The sequence below is a fragment of the Coffea arabica genome, chromosome 3c, assembly GCF_036785885.1.
Source record: "Coffea arabica cultivar ET-39 chromosome 3c, Coffea Arabica ET-39 HiFi, whole genome shotgun sequence".
NCBI lineage: Eukaryota > Viridiplantae > Streptophyta > Magnoliopsida > Gentianales > Rubiaceae > Coffea > Coffea arabica.
The window spans coordinates 37,896,020-37,917,069 of NC_092314.1; the positions used below are offsets into that span (position 1 = coordinate 37,896,020).

At 33.5% G+C, this 21,050-nt stretch overlaps 1 protein-coding gene and 1 pseudogene across 4 annotated transcripts; one reads left to right on the plus strand and one right to left on the minus strand.

Annotated features, from left to right (window-relative positions):
* Positions 1-936: 936 nt before the first annotated feature.
* Positions 937-8,019, plus strand: LOC113736803 (protein INVOLVED IN DE NOVO 2). 4 transcript variants are annotated; one of them, XM_027263960.2, is made up of 7 exons: positions 937-1,182; positions 2,159-3,342; positions 3,503-3,684; positions 3,867-3,935; positions 4,056-4,343; positions 5,838-6,041; positions 7,611-8,019. In XM_027263960.2, the coding sequence occupies exons 2-7, from the start codon at positions 2,166-2,168 to the stop codon at positions 7,848-7,850; spliced, it is 2,160 nt and encodes a 719-aa protein (XP_027119761.1). In that variant the 5' UTR covers positions 937-1,182; positions 2,159-2,165; the 3' UTR covers positions 7,851-8,019. The 4 variants fall into 4 exon arrangements, with proteins under 4 accessions (XP_027119761.1, XP_027119762.1, XP_071938773.1 ...); XM_027263961.2 differs by having other exon boundaries at positions 1,000-1,182; positions 2,113-3,342; XM_072082672.1 differs by lacking the exon at positions 937-1,182 and adding an exon at positions 1,370-1,393.
* A 3,095-nt stretch (positions 8,020-11,114) lies between these two features.
* Positions 11,115-13,907, minus strand: LOC140037950 (E3 ubiquitin-protein ligase RSL1-like; annotated as a pseudogene).
* Between the last annotated feature and the right edge of the window lie 7,143 nt (positions 13,908-21,050).

Genomic DNA, 21,050 nt, shown 5'->3' on the forward strand with positions numbered 1-21,050 from the left:
TCAACCTTTGCATTGAGAGATCGTCGAGTTCAAGTTCGAGACCGATCTCAAATTCAACCTTTACATTGAGAGATTGTTGAGTTCAAGTTCAAGTTTGAGTTTGGTAAAATTAAGTTGAGAATTAGCTCGATTAGGTCAAAACTTGACTCGATTCGATTCGTTTGTAGTCTTAGGGTTAAGAAACAAATGCTTTTTTAAGTCGTGCAAGTTAACAGGACCCAAAATGTTTGTATTTTTAAAGATTAAACTTATATCAAAAAAGTATTTATGTGTAAAAGGACAATACATGTAAATACGTATAATCATATGAGATTTTATCTCCATTATACCAATTCACATTAAGCTCCGGTTAAAAGGATCTTACTTTTAATTCCATTCCTTCGTACACTGGTACGTGCACTAGTAAATGATTGGTCACAGTGGCAAACAAAATGATATTGCAAAGAACGTACCTATGGAGTTATGGTAATACTGTTATGGTTATTGTAACTTTTTATCCCATAAAGCAAAAGGATGACAGAAAAAAATGAGTGTGAGCCAATTTTTTACTTATAGTAAACTATTGTATTTTAACCAAAAAGGCCAATTTATTCTCTAATAATGTCCAGGCATCATCACCAACCTCCTCTCAATCTACGTCTGATTTACGCGCCCATCTTAACCCTTCACATGACAAATTTCCACGAGTGCATACACACTCCACTTGAAGTTTGAAACCACCATCGTCCACGTCAGTTTACAAAAATAGAAAAGAATACCTCAAAATTACAAACGCAAGGAAAATGACAAAAAAATCATGTCTCCGTTTTGGGTTAGTTTTTGGCGGGTTTCGCTCCACAGTTCACACTTCTCACGCTCGTCCTATTGCCATATTATTACAGCCAACTAAAGCTTTTTACTGCTTTAAAACTTTTCAAAATTTTCATCAAAATCCCGAATTTGTGAATTTTCACTTTATCTCTCTATCAAAAACCCTAGAGGTGGAAAAATATAGCATCTACGGCTGCCAAAAAATGTGAAGGGTGGGCAGAGAAATTGGCCTATTTTTTCTTTTTTGGGAGTGAAATTTGATCTTTTTCAACAGGAAAATTTGGATTTTTGGTGGAATCTTCAAAACCCTGAAAAATTTGAGTAGGGTTTAGTGATTTAGGATTTGCTAGAGGGAAATCTCTCATTTTTGAGGTACCTTGATTTTTTGAATGAAGTACTTGCTTTCGATTCGTAAATTGATGCTCTTTTTCTTCTGGGTTGTGCAACGTTTTTTTGTTTTTAGCATTTTTCATTTGTTTATGTAATGATCGAATGCTGCTGATGGGGTTTGTTGCGCATTTCTTTTTGGTGCACATGGGCTCTGTTTGGGCGATCGAGATGTGTTGAATTTCTGTATAACAGAGTAAAACTTCTGTTTTGGCTGAATATTTTATTCTTTTCCCCTTTCTGGGGTTTGGGAATTTGTTCTGTTTCCTTTTTTGATAGATATATTTTTTATATATTAAGTGATTATCCAATTCTATTAGTAGGGTTTTCCAGTTTTTTTGGTGAAGAGTAAAGACTCTGTTTTGATTATGGAAATGTTGTCAATGGATGAGAATTACTCCCTCCCCTTTTCCCAAGTCCTTTTCTTCTGCTTACATTTGGGGTTTAATCTATTTGTCACTTGAGAACCAAATAAATTGATAGGTAATAGTGTGTGAAATTTTTTCATGCTTTATTCTTGTTGACAATTTTTTGCATTACTTTAAGGACCGATTTCTCATTCTCAGTGCTAACTTCCTAAAGAAGATGGATTTTTGCTCTATTGTTTTTACCTTTTTTTATGTTTACTTCTATTTTTTTTTTTTGCTTTTGGTTTTGGTGGGACAGAGATTTTCTGGTGGGTGGTTCCTTTTCTGATCATTCTTTGTAATGAATACTTATTGATTGGGGAATAGACTGCCAAGGTACTGAAACCATGTAAAGAGCATGCTAAAGCTTTCCTTTTCTCGGCTTGGTACTATGAAACATGAACAATTTGGATTCATTTGATGGGCTTACCTGTTAGTTTCCCTTGTACTCATTTTTTCTTTTTTGTTTCGTCTTATTGGTTTGAACTGGTATAGTTGCATTCTGCAGTGAACCTGCTCGATTGACATGTGGTTTCTGTTCTATGCCATGTTAGATTGACAATGTCTCCTAGAAGAGATAAAAGAATTGACAGTAGGAGGGATTCAGAGTTGGAAGAGCTGAAGTACAGGTATTACAAGGAACTAAGAGATGAAAAGGTCAGAATCCGAGGTTCTGGAAATTATTTAAGGTGTCCATACTGTCCAGATTGTAGACGGAAAGAATATGATTTCAAGGAGCTCATGAGGCATTCTTGTCGCATTGGTAGAGAGTCAAAGAGTTCTAGTTTTAGAGAAAAAGCTAGGCATTTGGGACTGCTTAAATACTTGCAACGGATTGAAGACACAGCAGTTCCGCATTCGAATGGAAGAAGCCCAGAACAGATATACAGCTGTAAAGACATTATGAGCACATCATCCCCACGACTTCACAAAATTGTGCATTTGGAAAGCGGTAAAACCATTGGAGCCAGAAGATCCTCTGGTGAAAGAAATAGTGTAGAAATAGATGAATATATTGAAGATGTTGTCTTGTCAGCTGAAAGAACTGAAAATGTGGAGACTGACCCTGCTAGTAGGGCCAAATCAGTTGCAACACCTGCAAAAAGTACTTTTCCAAGTATGCCACCTGTATCCTTTGCTACATCTTGTGAACCATCTACTCGCAATGCCAAAGAAGATCTTATCGTTTGGCCTTGGATGGCTGTGGTTGCAAACATTCCAGTTGAGCTTAAGAATGGTAAGTATGTTGCTGAAAGTGGTAGAAAGCTGAGAGAGGAGTGGATAAGTAAAGGATATAACCCTGTGAAAGTCCATCCACTATGGAATTTCAAGGGTCACTCTGGGTTTGCCATAGTAGAATTCAATAGGGATTGGGATGGATTCAAAAATGCTATAACATTTGAGAAGGCTTTTGAAGTGGATCTACATGGGAAGAGAGATTGGTATGCAAAAAAGCACAAAAATAGTGGGCTGTTTGCTTGGATTGCACGATATGAGGAGTATCATTTGAAGGGGCTCATTGGAGATTATCTCCGGAAAAATGGAGATCTGAAGACTGTCTCAGACATACAAAGAGAAGATAAAAGGAAAGACACCCAGCTTGTGTGCAGCTTGACTAATGAACTGGAAGTTAAAAATCAGAAATGCGAAGATATGAAAAAAAAGATAAGCAGGACTGAAATTCTCATGGGAAATGTAATGAAGCAAAAAGAAGATATGATTGAAGGTCATTATGAAAGTATGTATTTCTAAATGCCTATGTCCCATACTTGATTTACATAGCTTTACTTATACTGTCATTTTTCAAGACTCAAATATAAGAAAATTGTCAGTTATATGTTTCATTATGCAGTTGTGTGATTGGAGTTCAACTACATTATTTTTCTTTTGTTGACTAGAGATGAAAAAGATGCAGCAGGACCATTGTGAGCAGCTCCAACATGTTGTCAGTGAGCACGAGAAGAGTACATTAGCCTTAGAAGCTAGGAGACGTGAGCTTCAAATGCGGGAGAAAGAGTTGAAGTACCGCCAAGCTTTAAATGAAAGTGAGAAAAAGAAGCTTGATGACCAGCAGGAAATGGTATGTAATCATGTTCTTGTACAGTCTATTTCTTTTCATTTTTGAGTGATATGAAGTTTGACCATACATGCTCCTTGGCTTCAAAAGCTATTTTGGGTTTTTAAGAATGTAAGTTATTTCCTAGTGTAATAGTTTATTCAACTTTTGAAATGATGAAAAGTAAAGATGGTTGTAATGTGCAGAATGAGAGGGCAATTTTGGAGCAAAAGAAGGCAGATGAGAAAATGTGGAAGTTGGCTGAAGACCAAAAGGTGCTTTATGCTTTTGCTGCATTAGGATGCCTTACAAAGAGACGAAAGAAATAAAGAAAAAATTCAGTAGGATTTCAACTAGATTGGTGCTTTATTTAATTAATTTGTTTTGCTGTGCAGAGAGAGAAGGAAGAGCTTCATAAACGGATAATTGATTTGGAGGCTAAACTTGATCAAAAGCAAAAGCTTGAGTTGGAAATAGAGCGCCTGAAGGGCACTGCAGAAGTAATGAAGCACATGGGTGAAGAAGGTGACAAGGAAGCTGAGAACAATATGAATTCAATTGAATTAGAGCTCAAAGAGAAGGAAGAGGAACTTGATGCTTTGGAGGCAATAAATCAAGCTCTCATTGTCAAGGAGAGGAAGACCAATGACGAAGTGCAGGAAGCACGCAAGGAGCTAATAAATGTATGACTTTTTTACTATTCTTCTTTAAATCCTACCCTCTGTTGCTCAGTTATATGTCTATAAATGGTTTTCTTTATCCAACCATGCCTGATATTTTACTTTAAGAATGTATTTATCTTCCTGTAATTACATGAGGGATAATATGGACTAAGAAGACCAGAATTGTATATAGCTACGTGCCTATAAATATGTCAATTTCTGTACCCTTTAGTATTACAGGAAATTTTCTCCTTGAGGCAATCTGTGTTTTCAGAATAGAATTCTCCTTATGGAAGAAGTATTTAGAGATAAGAATAAATGCCCATTTCAATTCATATGCTTCAGTATTTTCTATCCTTTTCTTTATAGATAAGTTTGCCTAGATGAGATAATTATTGAATTGAAGGGTTTAAGTGAATAAAAACGGAAGAATTTGCTGCAAATCCAAGGAGTATACAATTATGTTTGGCCACTCTGCTAGATATAATAACTAAATGCCACAGGAAGAGATTTCTGAGTTTCTTTTCCTTTGTCTTCTCTGTGTTGTGCTTGGGATTAGTTAAATGATCAGGCTCTACGGTTCTAAAAAAAATGTTATTGGTAAGATTACACTTCTACTTTATTCCAGTCCAATGAGTGCTAATCTAATTGCAGACGTTGAAATGCCTTTCCATTATTCATGCAATAGTTACATGAAATGCCTTTCTATGGCATCCTTTTAATCAAGCTAAAAGAAATGGGGGACTACAAGAGGTACACATGTTAGTGTACACTGGCAGTTTCCATTTTTTTTTTCTTTTGGCTGTTTCCTTTTCTTGTCTCTTGCATCACATAAGTGTTATTTCTGCAGTTATTTTAGATCAGAAAACAGTTGAATAAGAAGGTGGTGTGGACTGGTGCGTTGTGAGTCCCCTTTAGAAACTCAAATCTTGATGTAGGGCTACTAGTATGATGGTGGTCTCTATTTGATGGCTACTGGGTGAATCTGTACTTAAGTGATGTTTGCCTAAATGCAGACTGCAACATCAAATCCTTGCATCCTCAAGAACAATTCATAAGAAAAACATTCTCAAATTGAATCTGTGGTTGTTAGAGGAGACTACATAAAAATAATTCTTGACTTCAATGTTCAGGTGTATCTAAGCTAATAGTTAGACTCTGATTCTAAGAGGATATTAAAATCCTAGTGTTATTCATCAAGAATCAGCTAAATTTTCCAACAGGAGCTACGGAATACCAACATCACTTTAATGTGAAAACTTGTAAAACACTTACAAACCATGATCCTAAACTAAGATTAATGCTTATGCCTTACTTTTTGTTAAGATTAGCTGATAGTTGCAGTGTGTGTGCATGGATGGATGTTGTCTCTTCTGTTAGACAAATATTTGGCATTAGACTACTTTGTTTGGTTTGAAATGGACTATGAAAAAAAAAAGTAAACGAGAAGTGAAGCAGTGTGATGCTCAAATATTTGCAAGAGCTAATTGGTTGTGAACCACATATATTGTGTAGGGGTTGAAAGATAGCCGTGCATTTATACATGTCAAGAGAATGGGAGAGCTGGATGAGAAGCCATTTCACAGTGCTGCTGAGAGAAAATTTTCTCACACTGAAGCAGCTGAGAAAGCAATTGAATTGTGTTCCTTGTGGGAAGATAACCTTAGGGATCCAAGCTGGCATCCATACAGGGTCATCATTGATGGAGAAAATGCCAAGGTATGTGTGGTTTAATAGCCAAGTCGAGATGTATCTAATCTCTGTTATTCCTGCACAGCACCTCTTAAAGGCGACTTGACGTGCTGCTTACCTGCTGGAATGTTGGTTTACAGATTGGCTTTGAGTTGGTTATGGTTTATTTCCTTACCTTTCATATTGGCTGTTGCAATTGAATCTATGATTCACTCATATTTGATCACCATTTCCATTGCCTATAGAAGAGAGAACATTTGGCTCCCTTCGCTTCCATTTTGTGGACATATTTATGATTACTTACTCATGGATGCATTTAAATTACAATTCTTTTGTTTTTAATTTGACCTGTCCTTTACTGTAATTTTATGAATTTTCACCTGTAGAATTTATTGTTGAGAATATACAGGGTTTAGGAAAATTTTAGTTGCCGATTTACCTTTAGAATATAAGAATGTATGTAAACCTACCTGTACATCACATTAAACATTATTGTGTTTGAATTAAACTATTGCTTTCTTTCACTCGTCATGAATAAACATCATATGCCTCATCTATCTACCCCATCTTAAACCTGTATTTTCTGGAAAAAGCAATAATTATTTAATGAAAATAATCTCTTCAAGTTGCTCCTTATATCTTTTGGGAGTAACTTAACAGCATCCACGATGTGTTGCTTTAAATATTTCAAAAGAAATACAAGTGTTAAGGACATCCTTAGTTTTGGTTAATGTGATGGTAGTCATGCCCCCATTTAATTTTTAGGAACGAAGGGTGGCGAAAACCTCTGTTATTGACTGTTTCACATTGCAGTGAACTCCGAATTTGCTCCAGACCTTTGCCTAGTTTAGTTGTTGAATCATCTTATTTGTCTTTCCATGTGCTTCACACCAGGGGGGGAAAACACAAGCCCCCGCGGCCCAGGGGGGGTGGTTTGCTTAGAAAAATAAAATGCATCTATTGATGTGTTTGTACACATGAACCCACTGAACTAAGTTTCTCAGCTTGTTACAGTGAATCATTTAACTGATCAAGGTACATAGGCTGATTGCTGAACATTTTCATGAAACGTTGTTCCTTTTATTTAAATCAACATCTTCATAAGCTCTTAATAGCGAACAAAATATGATGTGTTAGTTGCAGCAAACAGATTCATGAATTGACCATAGGTTACGCATATGTTTGGCGTTCGAATAGATAAATTAAATGTTTTCCTGGTTCACTGAAGAACCCTCCAGAAGGATTTGTAACAGATTCCAGCATGATGTAACACAATCCCCTCTGACCAAGTAATGTATACAGGAATAGGAGATTGAGGAATGGATTTAATTTTGTGGAGGGGAGGGGAAGGAGAAAAGAGACTGTTGGCTTTAATTCTCCCCTTGTTAGTATCAGGGAATTAACGTTGTTTTTCGAATAATAATTTTCCTGATGATGTGTATATTATTGTTTTAAATGACGTCATAAATTTCATATACATTTATTTTGCACTTGAATTTTCTTGCTATGGGAAGAACAACCTAAGTCTGCTGAGGCAATCCTCTTTGCCTTTCGGTTTTCCTAACTTGGTTGATTTCATTGAGTCTGAACATGCAGGAAATAATTGATGAGAATGACGAAAAGTTGAAAAGTCTAAAGGATGAATATGGAGACGAAGTGTACCAGGCTGTTGTTAAAGCTCTAGATGAAATGAATGAGTACAATCCTAGTGGAAGATATCCTCTGCCTGAACTATGGAATCTAAAAGCAGGAAGAAAAGCATCTTTAAGAGAGGGAGTGGAGCACATATTAAAACTCTGGAAGGTTAACAAGCGCAAGAGAGCTACGTACACTTGAGGAGATATGGATATTCATCTCGGCTTTTTGTTTCTGTTTAATGCACATTGAACGAATGGATAGGAAGAAGAGATAGACTGTACGGGGGAACTCTGAACATTGGCTAAAAATTTCAATGTCATGTTAGAGACTAGTTTTCAGTTGCTAAATGGTTAATGCATTGAGTGCAGTCTCTTGTGTGGGTTTTTCTAATTTTTGAATCCGATATCTTGCTTTGTTGTATTAAAGTCATCGGAGATTTTAAAAATGAATTATTTAAAGCAATGTCATGGAGGCCGTGAAGTAAAAGAAATAGACCGTAGACAGATTCTTTCAAGGTTTGAAAGAGGAAATATGATGAGTTCTTGCTCAGGCCGTTGAGGATTTTCTAGAAAAGTAAACAGAAATGCTTTACAAGCTTCTTTATTATTGATTCTTTTTTATTTGTAAATGCTGAGAACATCACCCATGTGCTTGATCATACAGAACTTCAATTATGCTTTACGAGAATCATAACCAATGTTTGTCCCGATACAAGTTAATATAGTTAGTAAGGACTGATCACTTCTTTATAAAATACTATGTATTCGAATTCAGTTGCTAACTAGTTTTGTACCCGAACGGGAATCGTCGAAAAAAAATAAATTATTTAGTCAATTTTATAAAAATGTCGATATAAAATACAAATTTAATGTAAAATCTATTATAACTTGTCTTTAAGTGTACTATATGCGTATTGTAATATAAAGTATTCTTATAATATAAATTTGAACATATAATTCAGTGAATAATAATTCAAAAATGAAAAAAATAAAATTCAACAATACCATAATATTCAAAAACTTGAAAATAAATAAAAAGTGCAGTAAATAGTACTAAATAATATTCTATTCTTCAAAAACTCGTTTTGTTTTTCTTCTATTTGAATATTTTCCTCGATTTATCCGTGCAACTCAGTATTTATTGATTTTCTATTATTACTGCATGATAGCAAAGCAGGATTTAATTAGCCACACTATTTATGGTATTTGATGTATTAAAGTGGATAATAATTTTATAGTAAATTGTATTTGTAGACTTAGTTGACTATATATTATGCCCAAGAAAATCTTGTTGCGTTGACCCTTGAGCACCAACATACATAAATTTCGCAAAAGGAACCAAAACAAATTTTTTCCTTTGAGTTCGTGATCACTCGAGAGGCATAGGTCAAATGCTTATAATATGAATATTTAACAGCAGTGTCAGATATAGCAAAAAAAATACAAGTAACTAACAGTAATAATAACTAAAGACACAAATTTCGTGAAGAAATATCTTAGTCAATTGATTATTAAAAATTTAAGAACAGCATGGGACATAATCAACAATAGCATTTACTTCCATAAAATTCTTACATCTGAAGATGAACATATTTTTTAAAAAAAGAATCTTTTGGCTCGTTGAAAACAAATTTCATTACAAAAATTCTGGACAACAAAACCCATGAAAATTTATATATATGAGGCGAAAATTTGATTAAAAAATATTAAGAATTCTTATAGGAAATAAAACCACAATCGTGCAAATAATTATTTTTTTTAAGAAAAGATAATTTATTAATTGAAATTAGTTACTTTTTTACTTCTTGTAGTGATAACAATTCTTATCGGACTAAAAATTGATATATCTTAGTATGATTGATATATCTTATCGGACTAAGAATTGATATAAATCCAAATAAAAAAAAGAGCAAGCCACGTAAAAAACTATTTGCCGTCTCATTAAGCCACGTAAGAAAGAAAAAATATGAATCAATAAGAATGAGAATACGACTTTATTATATATATATATATATATATATATATATATATATATATATATATATATATATATATATATATATATATGATTGTATTGGCAAGCCATCAGGAAGAATCGAATTCAGTTGCTAATATGATGATTGTCTTGGTAAATGATCAGGAAGAACCTCAGGCATATGGTCCTAGTGATATGCAATCAAAAACATTTGGATAAGCTAATTTTCATAAACCATCACTGTGGTTTCCAATAGTTGATGGCTGATAAAGCTAATTTTCCCTAATTGTCACCAACAAATAACACCATCATTCTAAAGTTGAAGTAATGATGCGTATACATCCTCAACTCGAATGCATGATACAATGTTCCTTTCCCTAAACATCACCTTAAGACTGATCAAATGCTAAAATGATTTCTCTTTTAATCATGATATGATTTTGGCAAACTTTCTTTCCAGTCCCTTTCTTTTCTTTCCTTTTCTCACCTTCCAAAAGCTGTATGAGCAATCCAAATCGGTTTTAGGTTATCAATCATGCTCCCTTTCGAAGTAATATATATTGACATTGCAGCAAGACTACAACAAAAAAAAATTAATCAAGTACATATAACCTAGCTATTACTGAGTTGTGAGGTTTACAATCAAGTTGCAGTAAAGGTTGTCGACAAATGGTCAAATGTTACTGGAAAATGATTCAACCCTCAATCAAATAGCCCAAATTAAAAAGAAGTTCTTTTAAAGAGAACAGCCAGGCCATACATTAAAAAAAAATAAAAAATAATTGTGGAACAGTCTGGTTTGTACCTCAGTCAAAAATCAAAATTATACAAAACTAGCAACACTAACATGCAGTATATTTTAGTTTGAATTTTCTCCTTGAGGATTAGGTTTTGGGTAAGTCAATCTATTGGCATTATGCCTTAAAAAATAAATAGAAAAAATCTATTGGCATTATACCTCATACATCTGCCCTGTCCACACAAAAGCTGTACAGAAAACTTTGTACACTTGTTCCGCAATTTAAGAAATCAAGATTTCTAAGGCCTTATTCCTCCTGTTGATTGCCTAGAAAACAATAACTATAGTTCTATTACCGTCACATTAGACAGTGAAACGTGTAATGCAATTGGATTCTCAATTTTTCCACAACAGAGGCCAAAAATAACACAAGCTGCACATAATTAACCCAAGGATGTGTTTAATATTAAAAAAGTGGCACGAAAACCTCAAAAATAGAAAACAAAAAGGATATAGTACGACAATAGAAAAACCGTTTAATCTTTACATAGGAAATGACGAAAGAATCATAGATTTTCAATAGAAGATCATGGGACCTGTTTGGCAAATGAGTTTTTGGTCAAGTTTGTCTCCCACCAATTTTTTTAACAATGTCAAATAGATGCTAAATAGTATCTTACTTAAGTAAAATTTGAAAGACAATGTCAAATAGATGCCTAATGAAACTATGTAATCATTCAATACAAGATCTCATCAAACTATATACGCCACACTCAATGAGCTTCATACTCAGTGAAATCTTAGTTGTCGCACCTGCACCGCTCCACACCGCTAACAACAGGTTGCCACTGTTTTCCACATTTGTAGCAGAATCCTGTATGACACCTGTATAAAGAATTTAACAAGCTTGAAGAGAATTAATAAGTGAAACTGGAGGTAAAATTGCAGACCATGAAATTTTCAGGTAGGGACCTATATATACATACTTAATTGACTGTGATAAAGAAACTTAAGGTAAAAAATATTTCTTTTTTTATACTTGATAGCGTGAAATCTGGCAAAACCGAGCTAAAAACAAGTAAACTGAATCACAGAAAGTGAAACAAGAGACCTGTACCTTGCTTCCTTCATCTATACATGCAAATATAATATTTCAATAGGAAAAAGTAAACCAAAGAGATTGGCAGTTAATAATTTCATGACTAGTACCAGTGCCCATCTGCAATTTCTCCTTGAAACATTTGTTGCATCAAATTCTCAAAGAAGTATATGATTCCTCTACAATACTTGAAACTTTAACGGCAATTACAAGACAAATTTGTCACTAGGAATTATTTGTAGAATACCAGCTGCATTGCCAATTTATCAGTATCAGTGCATTGAGAACTTGCTACAATTTAGAAACAGTAACCTATTTGTGAAGAATATTAGCACCAGCATCGGTTATTTACCAAGAAAATTGTCATAATTCAATATGCATGGTTTCCAACTAATACGTGACTTATCCAGGTGGAATTGAAAATTACCTATTCAATAACGTATCACAAGCAAACCCAATTTTCACAGTTCAAAGAAGACAAGTGTACATACTCGTTAAAGTTATGTAATATGAGTGCATTTGTCATTCCCTTTGTCCAAGCATGCTTATATGGAACCGACAATTTTATTCTATAAATTTGCACATCAAAGCATGCTTATAAGTTTACTTTTGAGACTTCAATTTGGCCAAGCTAGACTGACTGTAAATCTAAGAAGCTCAGGCCACTTTGTCCAAGTTAGAGTACTATGAATTATCTGGTATACCTTAAGTTTGTATACGTGACTAGTACCAAAAAAAAAATCTTATTTGGACAACTAAGCAAAAAAAAAAAAAAATTTGATGAGTAAATATTCAATTTTGTAGGTTCTTATTCACATCAGATATATTTTCTTTCTATACTGACCTTGCATACAAGATTAAAGCAAAACAAGGGCAGTTCTATGTTTCACTGAACAACAAAACTGGATTGGGGATCGATCAATGGGAGTGAATTTTGATGAAGTTTGATTGATCTTGGCAATGCATCAAGCGAAGTTAAAACATCTCTCGAACAGCCAGAAAAACAAAGAGAAGCACTAAAAGAAAAAAAAAAAAGAACTAAAATGCATATAGGATCAATCAACAAGAAATGAAAGCATCTTTCACATGGCCAATAAAAACTGGGTGAAACACCAAAAATAAGAATATGAGAAATCAAATACCTGCATCTCATAAAGCTGCAGCCTTTAATGCGCTCAACATGATGGTGGCATCCGGGGCACTTAGTCCATCTCTGAGCCTTCACAAGCTCTTCAAATAAGATATCATTTTCATGTTCCTTGGATCCCTTTGCATGCATCTCCTCACATACATTCCATGGAAGAATACAATCGAAACAGAAGAATTTCTTGCACATTGGACATTCTGATTTCCTCAGATTTCCTGACAACATTCATCAAGGATCAGCTCTGAGCAATCGGGATTCGGGCAGTAGCATTTTCTTAACACTGTGACAGCATTTTCACAAAGCAGAACACACCATCTCGTAAAGAGTTTTTTTGCGATGATTTTTTCGCATTCAAATTGATCCAACTGTTCTATGCATCCTACTTGAGGGCATGTTATGTTGAGAACTTTTCCTTCAACCTTTGCAGCAATATAATTCTCAATACATCTATCTCTGCCGCTAAATACCCTTGTTTTTTGGATCTTCCTCGCGCATATTTGACAAGTAGGAGCCTTAACATTTTTTTCAGCATTTTTCACCTTTTCTTCTTCTTCTATTTTCCTCTTTAAGCTCCGTGTAACTACTCTCCATTGAACAAAGTAAAACTCATAGTACCTAGAAAAATTAATACAAGATTCTTAATAAATGTGGCTCAGATTTTCTAAAGAATGCATAGGAATAAATATTGCAAAATTATGTACTATTTGTTCTGATGATTTTGTCAGTGGAAGTATAAGAATTCTGCACATGATTTAAACCCTAAACCCTAAATTTCTTCATGGCTGATGAGTAGCAAAATAAACAGAGATTTTTCTAAACCCTTCTGGACAAAGATTACCTCTGAAAGTCTAATCCTTCATTCGAATGTAATCAGAGCTGAAATCACCGTCTCTTTTCTTCCCTTATCTTCAGACAGGTTTAACCTTTTCTCCTTCCATACTCAATGGACTTCTACATTTATTATTCTTCGAGTTGAAAAATACATGTGAATACCATAATTAATAACAAAGGAAAAATGTAATTTTGGTCCTAAAGTTTCTCAAACTAGCGATACTAGTCCCCAAAAGTTTCCCTAACGTAAAGCTGGTCCCTAATGATTTCAATTTGAAGTATATTTAGAACAATTGACTTATTTTTGTCAATTCTTACTGAAATATTGGCAAGTGCAGTCATGTGTTTTGCTTTAATGTTCCTAAAGTTTAACTTTTCACTGGCCAAAAAAATACTTTCGTATGAGCAACTATGACCCCAATGTTGACATCTATGCAAAAATTACAAGAATCGAAGTGGATCCATTTATTGAAGGTTTCCGATCATTCATTTTTTTTTTTAATTCTTAGAGATATGTTGCTTCATGATTCTTCGGATTATCTTGAATGGTCCAAAATTTTCTTTGGTCTCCAAAGCTTTGACTGCTTTTTTGAGGGCACAGTTTTGGTCTTGATTTTTTATTTTTGTTAGAGGAGATGGGAAAAGATAGAAGGTTTGGATTGGAAATGATCTTGGGGATGCCCCAATATGTGTTTTTTTTTATATTTATGTTAATGTCTCTTTTATGTTCTCTTTTAGATTCATTTAATGCGTGCGTTTATGAAATTAATTAATCATTAATATCAGTAAACTGTTGTTTAATTTTTTAAACGAAAATTTTCAGCATGGGACACGTGACCGCACTTGGTGCTATTCGAGTAGAAATTGAGAAAAAGCAGCCAATTGCCTTAAATGTGCTTCAAATTTGAAACACTTAGGACTAAATTTGCTTTGCCCCAAACTTTGGGGACTAGTGTCACTATTTTGTCAAACTTTGAGGATAAAAACTACATTTCACTCTAATAACAAAAGGTAACATTTTGGTGCGTATCCTATTTACTTGTTTAATTAAACTATGTAGATCTTGAGTACGGGTGGGTGACTTTTACTGTATTTATATCACCATTTAGGGTAAAAGGCTTCGTCCATTAACCACCCTCGGAAAAGATGATATTGTTGTTGAAGGATTAAATTTTTTCCCACATCATTCATAAATTATTAAATTCTAAAAAATAGTCTTTATCTATGTGTACACACTTTAATCATCGGAAAAGCCAAAAGATATATGTCAAAAAAGGGAGAGAGAAAAAAGGGAAAAGGTATCAATTGAAAAAATTACATTCCTGGATGGTGTTGACTTTTCGATTTTTCTTAAAAGGTCTTTGACACTCACTAAGATATATTTCAAATGTCATATTTTTAAAATATAAGATTAATTGAAAAAGTAAATAAATATTAAAGAGGGTAGGTTAGATGAAATTTAAGTATATTAACGAGTACACATTAGAAAATCCTTTTTGAATGCCCAAAGATTTCTATTTATTCTAAAAGGGTTAATTACATATTGCTCCCTATAATTAGGATTTTGTTGCAAAACACCCGCTCTATTCATGAAATCAATAGATTGCCCCGTAATGACTAATATTCAAGCCACTATACCCTCATTATAGTAAAATTGCCAAAAAGGCCTTTTCTTTTTTATCTCATTGTATCTTCTTTGGGCTAGTATGTTTAAACTCTTTCCCCTCATTTTACATTCTTGCTATTTAAATTTTGACCAAAAATTTGCCAAATTATTTCTTTTCACTGCTCAACATAGATTGTTATTTTCCTATTAAAATATCAATTGTCATTAATTACTTACGATAAGAAAAGAACAAGTATACTTTATCCAAAATAATCTAAGTATTTCTATTTTTATTTCACATTTCTTATTATGAATTAATTTCTAATATTATGATCGTGATGCATTAATTGTTAACAAAAAAAGTTAGAAAAAAAAGCGCATAGACTCTTTCCAATCAACCTATTCAACTATTCTCCCCCCCTCCCTCTTCTCTCTTAAATCAATCATCACCTCTTACACTACTTCTACTCTAATCTATTTAAGGGAGGGTCCAACTAGACGATGGGGGTTTAGAGAGAGTGTTCTTACCTCTACCTCAAAGAGATGTACTACTACATACCTTTTAAATTTTATTGCAGGTGTAGAGGTTTGAATTTCTAACACGTAGCCAGATCTACATTTTATGCTTCGCTTGGTGGCTAACTCACATAAAACGAGTTGGTTAACCCATTCAACTATTCAAAGTGTTCAAATAGTCCATTTTGTTTTCTTTTTTCCGTTTTTTGCGGTTAAAATTAATAGAAGTCGCCTGCACATGCTCCACAAGCCACTTGACTAGGATTCCTAGTCTAGGAATAAACATATAGCTGTCAAACAAATCCATTCAATTAAATTTATCCATACTCACTCATGAATAGATAGGTATGGGTACCTCAAATTTTTGCATATAGATTTAAATTGGTTACCCAATAAAATAGAAATGGATATTATTGGGTAATCTATCAAATCCAATTAACCCATTTAGAATTGTCTTCCCCCAAACCTCCTCTCTTCCCCCACCCATTGTTTTTTCAAATTTTCATTATGTCATGAATTTAACTACTTTTGTTTTATTGTTATTATTATTTGTTGGTTTTATCTTATCATTTTATTTTCTCTTAGTTTGTTAACTTGCTCATTTTTCAGCATTACCAATTTATGGCAAGTTTTAGCATCTTTTCTTACTTTTCCAAAATGAAAATTTAAATTTACACACAAAAAAATGCTAGAGATTCAAAATTTTTGGATTAAGTTTTTATGTTAACTTTTATAGTATTTAGTTCAAATTTTTATATTCGTATTGTTTAATTACTAAATAGTATGTAATTTTGCGACATAGAGTACGGATGGAAAAAATTGATAATTAGGCTTATTGAGCATTATAAGTAAATGTTTAAAACTAATGATGGGTGCAAAGGATGGTGTAAATTGATAACTTAGTTTGCAAAAATGAATTTAAATGAATTTACAAAAGTTAAAATAAATGGGTTATAAATGGATAATTGGGTTACTCAATTCATTTTTTGACTTACCTATTTATACCCATCTAATTAAATGGATATAAATGAGTTGACTCACTTTTACCTATTATCTATTTTACCCAACCCAAACCCGTCCAAATCACCCATTTTGATACCTCTAAATAAACCCTTATCGTGAGAGTCAAAATAGATTGTTCCAAAAACACCTGATACCTATAATGAATTTTTGAGAGTACCCAAAAATCCCTAAATACCCAATACCTTGAGAACCCAAAATCTAGGTCTGAAAATCACTTGTGACCTATTTTCCATCAAAATTCATTATTTCCATGATCATAATGAATCATCAGACTAGATGGTAAATCTTTCGAATGGGATAAAAAAAGTTGTGGAAGAAGAGGTAAATCTAGATGGTAAATCTTTAGTCGAGAACCGATTAATTGTTGGGGATATACACTCAAACTATGTACACTCAATTTTATAATCGGGTTAGTAATTGAAAATTTTTTTTATAGACATTCTTACAAAATGTTAGTTGCACAAAAATTTCTTTTCTGTGCAATTATTCTTTATTTCTTTGCTCCTGTATATTGCTGTAAAAGAGACAAAACACAAGCAGCAAAAATGGCTATACCATTGTCTATGTGCATCATTCATTGGGGCGACCAAAATTCAAAATCATCTTAAGGAATTTTCAAGTCGTAAGACAACTACAATATATATATGGATTAATCTTTCCTACACTGACAGTATATACACTATCAACATTGGATGAATGACAACTATGCAAAATTTGAATTTGAAATTCAACTTTTGCACACATGTCAAGAATCCAACGATAATAGTGTATACACCGTCAGTGTAGGAAAGATTTACTATATATATATATATATATATATATATATATATATTTGTTTTTCCTTCTTTACTGAAGAAAATTGACTGCTGGTTCTCAGGCCATAGGCTTGTCAACGGGCCAGGTCCGGGGCGGAATTCATTATTCCGGACCCAGACCCGGCATACTATATCGGATTCGGATTCAACCCGTTTACCCCAGACGATCTTCTACTTTATGTTCCGGATCCGACAGGTCTCGGATCTGGATCGAGTCAACCCGAAAAAAATCTATCAAAACTTGCAAATTCTAACAAAAATGAGAAAAAATTGTAAACTAATTTATAACTAATACAAAAAAAATCAAATAAGAAAAGAAATCAAATTGACTTTACTCAATATATCACCCTAATCAAATTATATTGATAAATATATTTTTTTCAATTATTAATTCATTTATATCCGGATCAGAGTCGGAGTACTATATTCCATATCCTACCCTTTTTTTTGGTTTGACAAAATGGATCCGAATCCGGGTCCGGGTAACGAAATTAAATCCCAATCCATACTCGGAATAATTTGACGGATCTGATCTGGGTCCAGGTATCAGGCCATATTGGGTGGATTTATTGGTCGATTTATCATCACCATTAGCCTATTAGTGCTTTATCTTTTACCTTTGGGCCTCATTTGTTTGCCAAGCCCAATTGACCTTAATTTAGCTAATGGTCCAGCTCAAACGAAAAAGCCAAGTCGTACTTTGAAGCGCTACCCTGTGTTCTACAATTTTATTTGTGTATGTTGTTGTCCATCTCTATTTTTCGTGTGCTCATCCCAATTACAACACAAAGAAAAAGAACCTTTTTTTTGGTTTAACATGATTTCTAGCAACAAATAACTGATGAGATTTTTTCTTTTTTTTTTTTTACAGCCAAAGAAAATAATTATGATAAGAGTTCTTAGCATAATCAAATGTGCAACACATAAAGCAACGATTAATGTGAAAGGCATTCTCTCAATCATTTGCAATGTCAAGGAATCAAAGGACACTACATGGGGTAGAAAATGAACAAGGAAATATTAATGTATTAAAGTATTATGAAAGGGAGTTGAACGCTTGTCTTGACAGACTAGGGATCGACCCTAATTATGACTTGCATTTTCTGCCTTTTTTTTCCAGAAGAACCATCGTTTTTGATGTGCTTTCCTTTTCAATGGGTAGTAAACACTACCCATTCCTTCACGCTCGATGCAGTAGCACCATTTTTGCTTATTACCACACTTGTAGCAGAATTCGGTTCCACATCTACACAAGAAATTATTTCTTCAATGTGCAAAAGAAAAAATGGAATTTCGTTTGCAACAAAAAAAAAAAAAAGAGTTTACACGCATATAAAAGATTTTAAACCATGCTAATATAAGTGGTGAAGAAAATCAAATGTTGAAAACCCATAATGGCTTCGACATAGACGATTAACTCTGACAAATCTTATGATGAGAGAATAGCCCTTCAAGAAGAACTTTAAAATCAGTAATAATAGGTTCAAAGAAATTAACGGAACCGTCTTCAAAAAAATAAATAAACTACAATGATGTAGGAAATAATGAAGTCGTTAAATTTCACGAATAAGAAGCAAATGAAGAAAAAATTTAGGCTTTGTTTGGATTGCAACTTTCTGTCGGAAAATTACGTTGTTTTCCGTGATCACATTTCCCTATTACCTTTTTCCCTCACATACATCAAATCGCTACAGTAATTTTTCCATGAAAAATCATGAAAAATGCAATTCAAACACAACCTTAGAATTCAAACCTGCATTTTATATGATCGCATCCGCTTTTGCGCTCAACAAAATACTTGCATTGGGGGCATTTTTTCCAGCCTTTCTGGTTTGCAAGATCAGTAAATAGTTTATCATTTTTGCGACCAATTTTTCTGCTTGAAATAATGCTTAATAATCCCATGAAATCGTTAGTTCCAGCGGAAGTGGTTTCAATTGTTATGGAATAGAGACGTTATTTTAATGAGGTCGGTAAAGTTTTGAAAAAGCAGAACAGACAGACAAAAAGAGGAAATTTTTTACTCAATTTCTACAGCCTATCTGTCAAATAAACTTAAATACAGCAATTGTCAGCCACTAATTGAGGCACTGTCATTTTCTGATGGGAAGTCCTATCATATCATATCACACAATATTTTATCTTTTATTATGTATGATTATTAAAATTATGAGTGGCTGTTCGCCTATAATTTTGCTAAGTTGTTTAGGTAAGTTTTACTCGGACTCGTTTTACATTGGTCACATCAATAACTCTTTATTTATGTAATTTTCACAATTTAACAACCAGTTGATTCTCCATTGTAATAATCAATCAATCAGCTCATTGGTTTAGAAGAATAGATTTAATTTTATCCCTTTAACATGTGATCTAAATAGCACCTTGGGCAACGCGGAATCATTCTTCAATTTCTATTTCCTTATGTTTACACTACTTTTAATTTGTTATGAATTTTTATAATACACGACTTTTTCATTTGCTTTCAATTTTTTCATTCGACACCTGTTAAACAGACCCTTTTATTTTCTTTGTAGAATTCTTCTCAAAAGCTACTACTTAATTTATTTTCTTTTTCTCCCTCAAAAATCAATCTCCAAATTTCTTTTCTTTTTTGGTAATATCAAACATCAATCTCCAACTTTCTTTTCAAAATTTTTCCCTGAAAAGTCAATCTTCAAGTTTCCTGCTATAATCATGCTTTGTAACGTTACGGTAATTTAGAAAGCATCTCTCCTACAGTTAAGGTTATCTATATGAAGTTTCTCTTGCTTCACGGCTTATAAACTTCTTCTGCTATCTCAACTTTCCTAGTATACGCAGAAAACATGTATAGATTAGTATCGGGAGAATGCTATTTTTCCTTAACAAATAAGCATTTCTCTATACTGGTGCAAACAAAAAAATTTAAACCATATATTCTCAGAAAAAAAAAAAAGAAAAGAAATTTACCATGTCTTAATTGAAAAAAGAAAATTAACATAAAAAAAATCTTACTATGTCTATGACTTTACTTACCGCTCATCTAAGAAAATTTTGGTGCACTGAAAGAAAAAGGAAATAATTTGGAGCTCTGAAGTTTACTTCCTTGTGATCTTCTATTATAATCAATCAACCGTAGCTCATATAGAACCTCCCTGATTTTTCACTCTGAAGCTCCTAACTTTTTATTCTTTTGGGTGAATTATACTTCTCCTCCCAATCAACCACCCTTCCCCCCTATTATTTCTGTCTGTCTTTGCACCATTCAATTTTGTTTATCAACATTTAATACCTTTTTATCGACTCTAAGAATCATTGGACAAATATGCCCCTATTGTTATACTCTTTCTTTGTGTGTGCGCGCACACACTTTTCCCTCTTCCTTTCTTTTCTCATTTTTTTTCTTTTTTTCCTCTTGGCTTCTTGTTACTACAACTTTAACAACCGCGACGACTTTGATTCGGTAAAACCGTCAGCTAGAATGTGTGCTGACAACTTGGAGGATAGAGGAGGTTCATCTGACCCCCTTCTGCATCGAAGCACTCCTGGTTCTTTATAGGAAAAAGGACCCCGCAGATTTTGTTCTCTTCAACAAAGGCCAGAAATAGTGTTTTTCCTACCAGATTTAATCCAGAATTCACAAAACTAGCTTAGGAAAGTTTTCCTTAC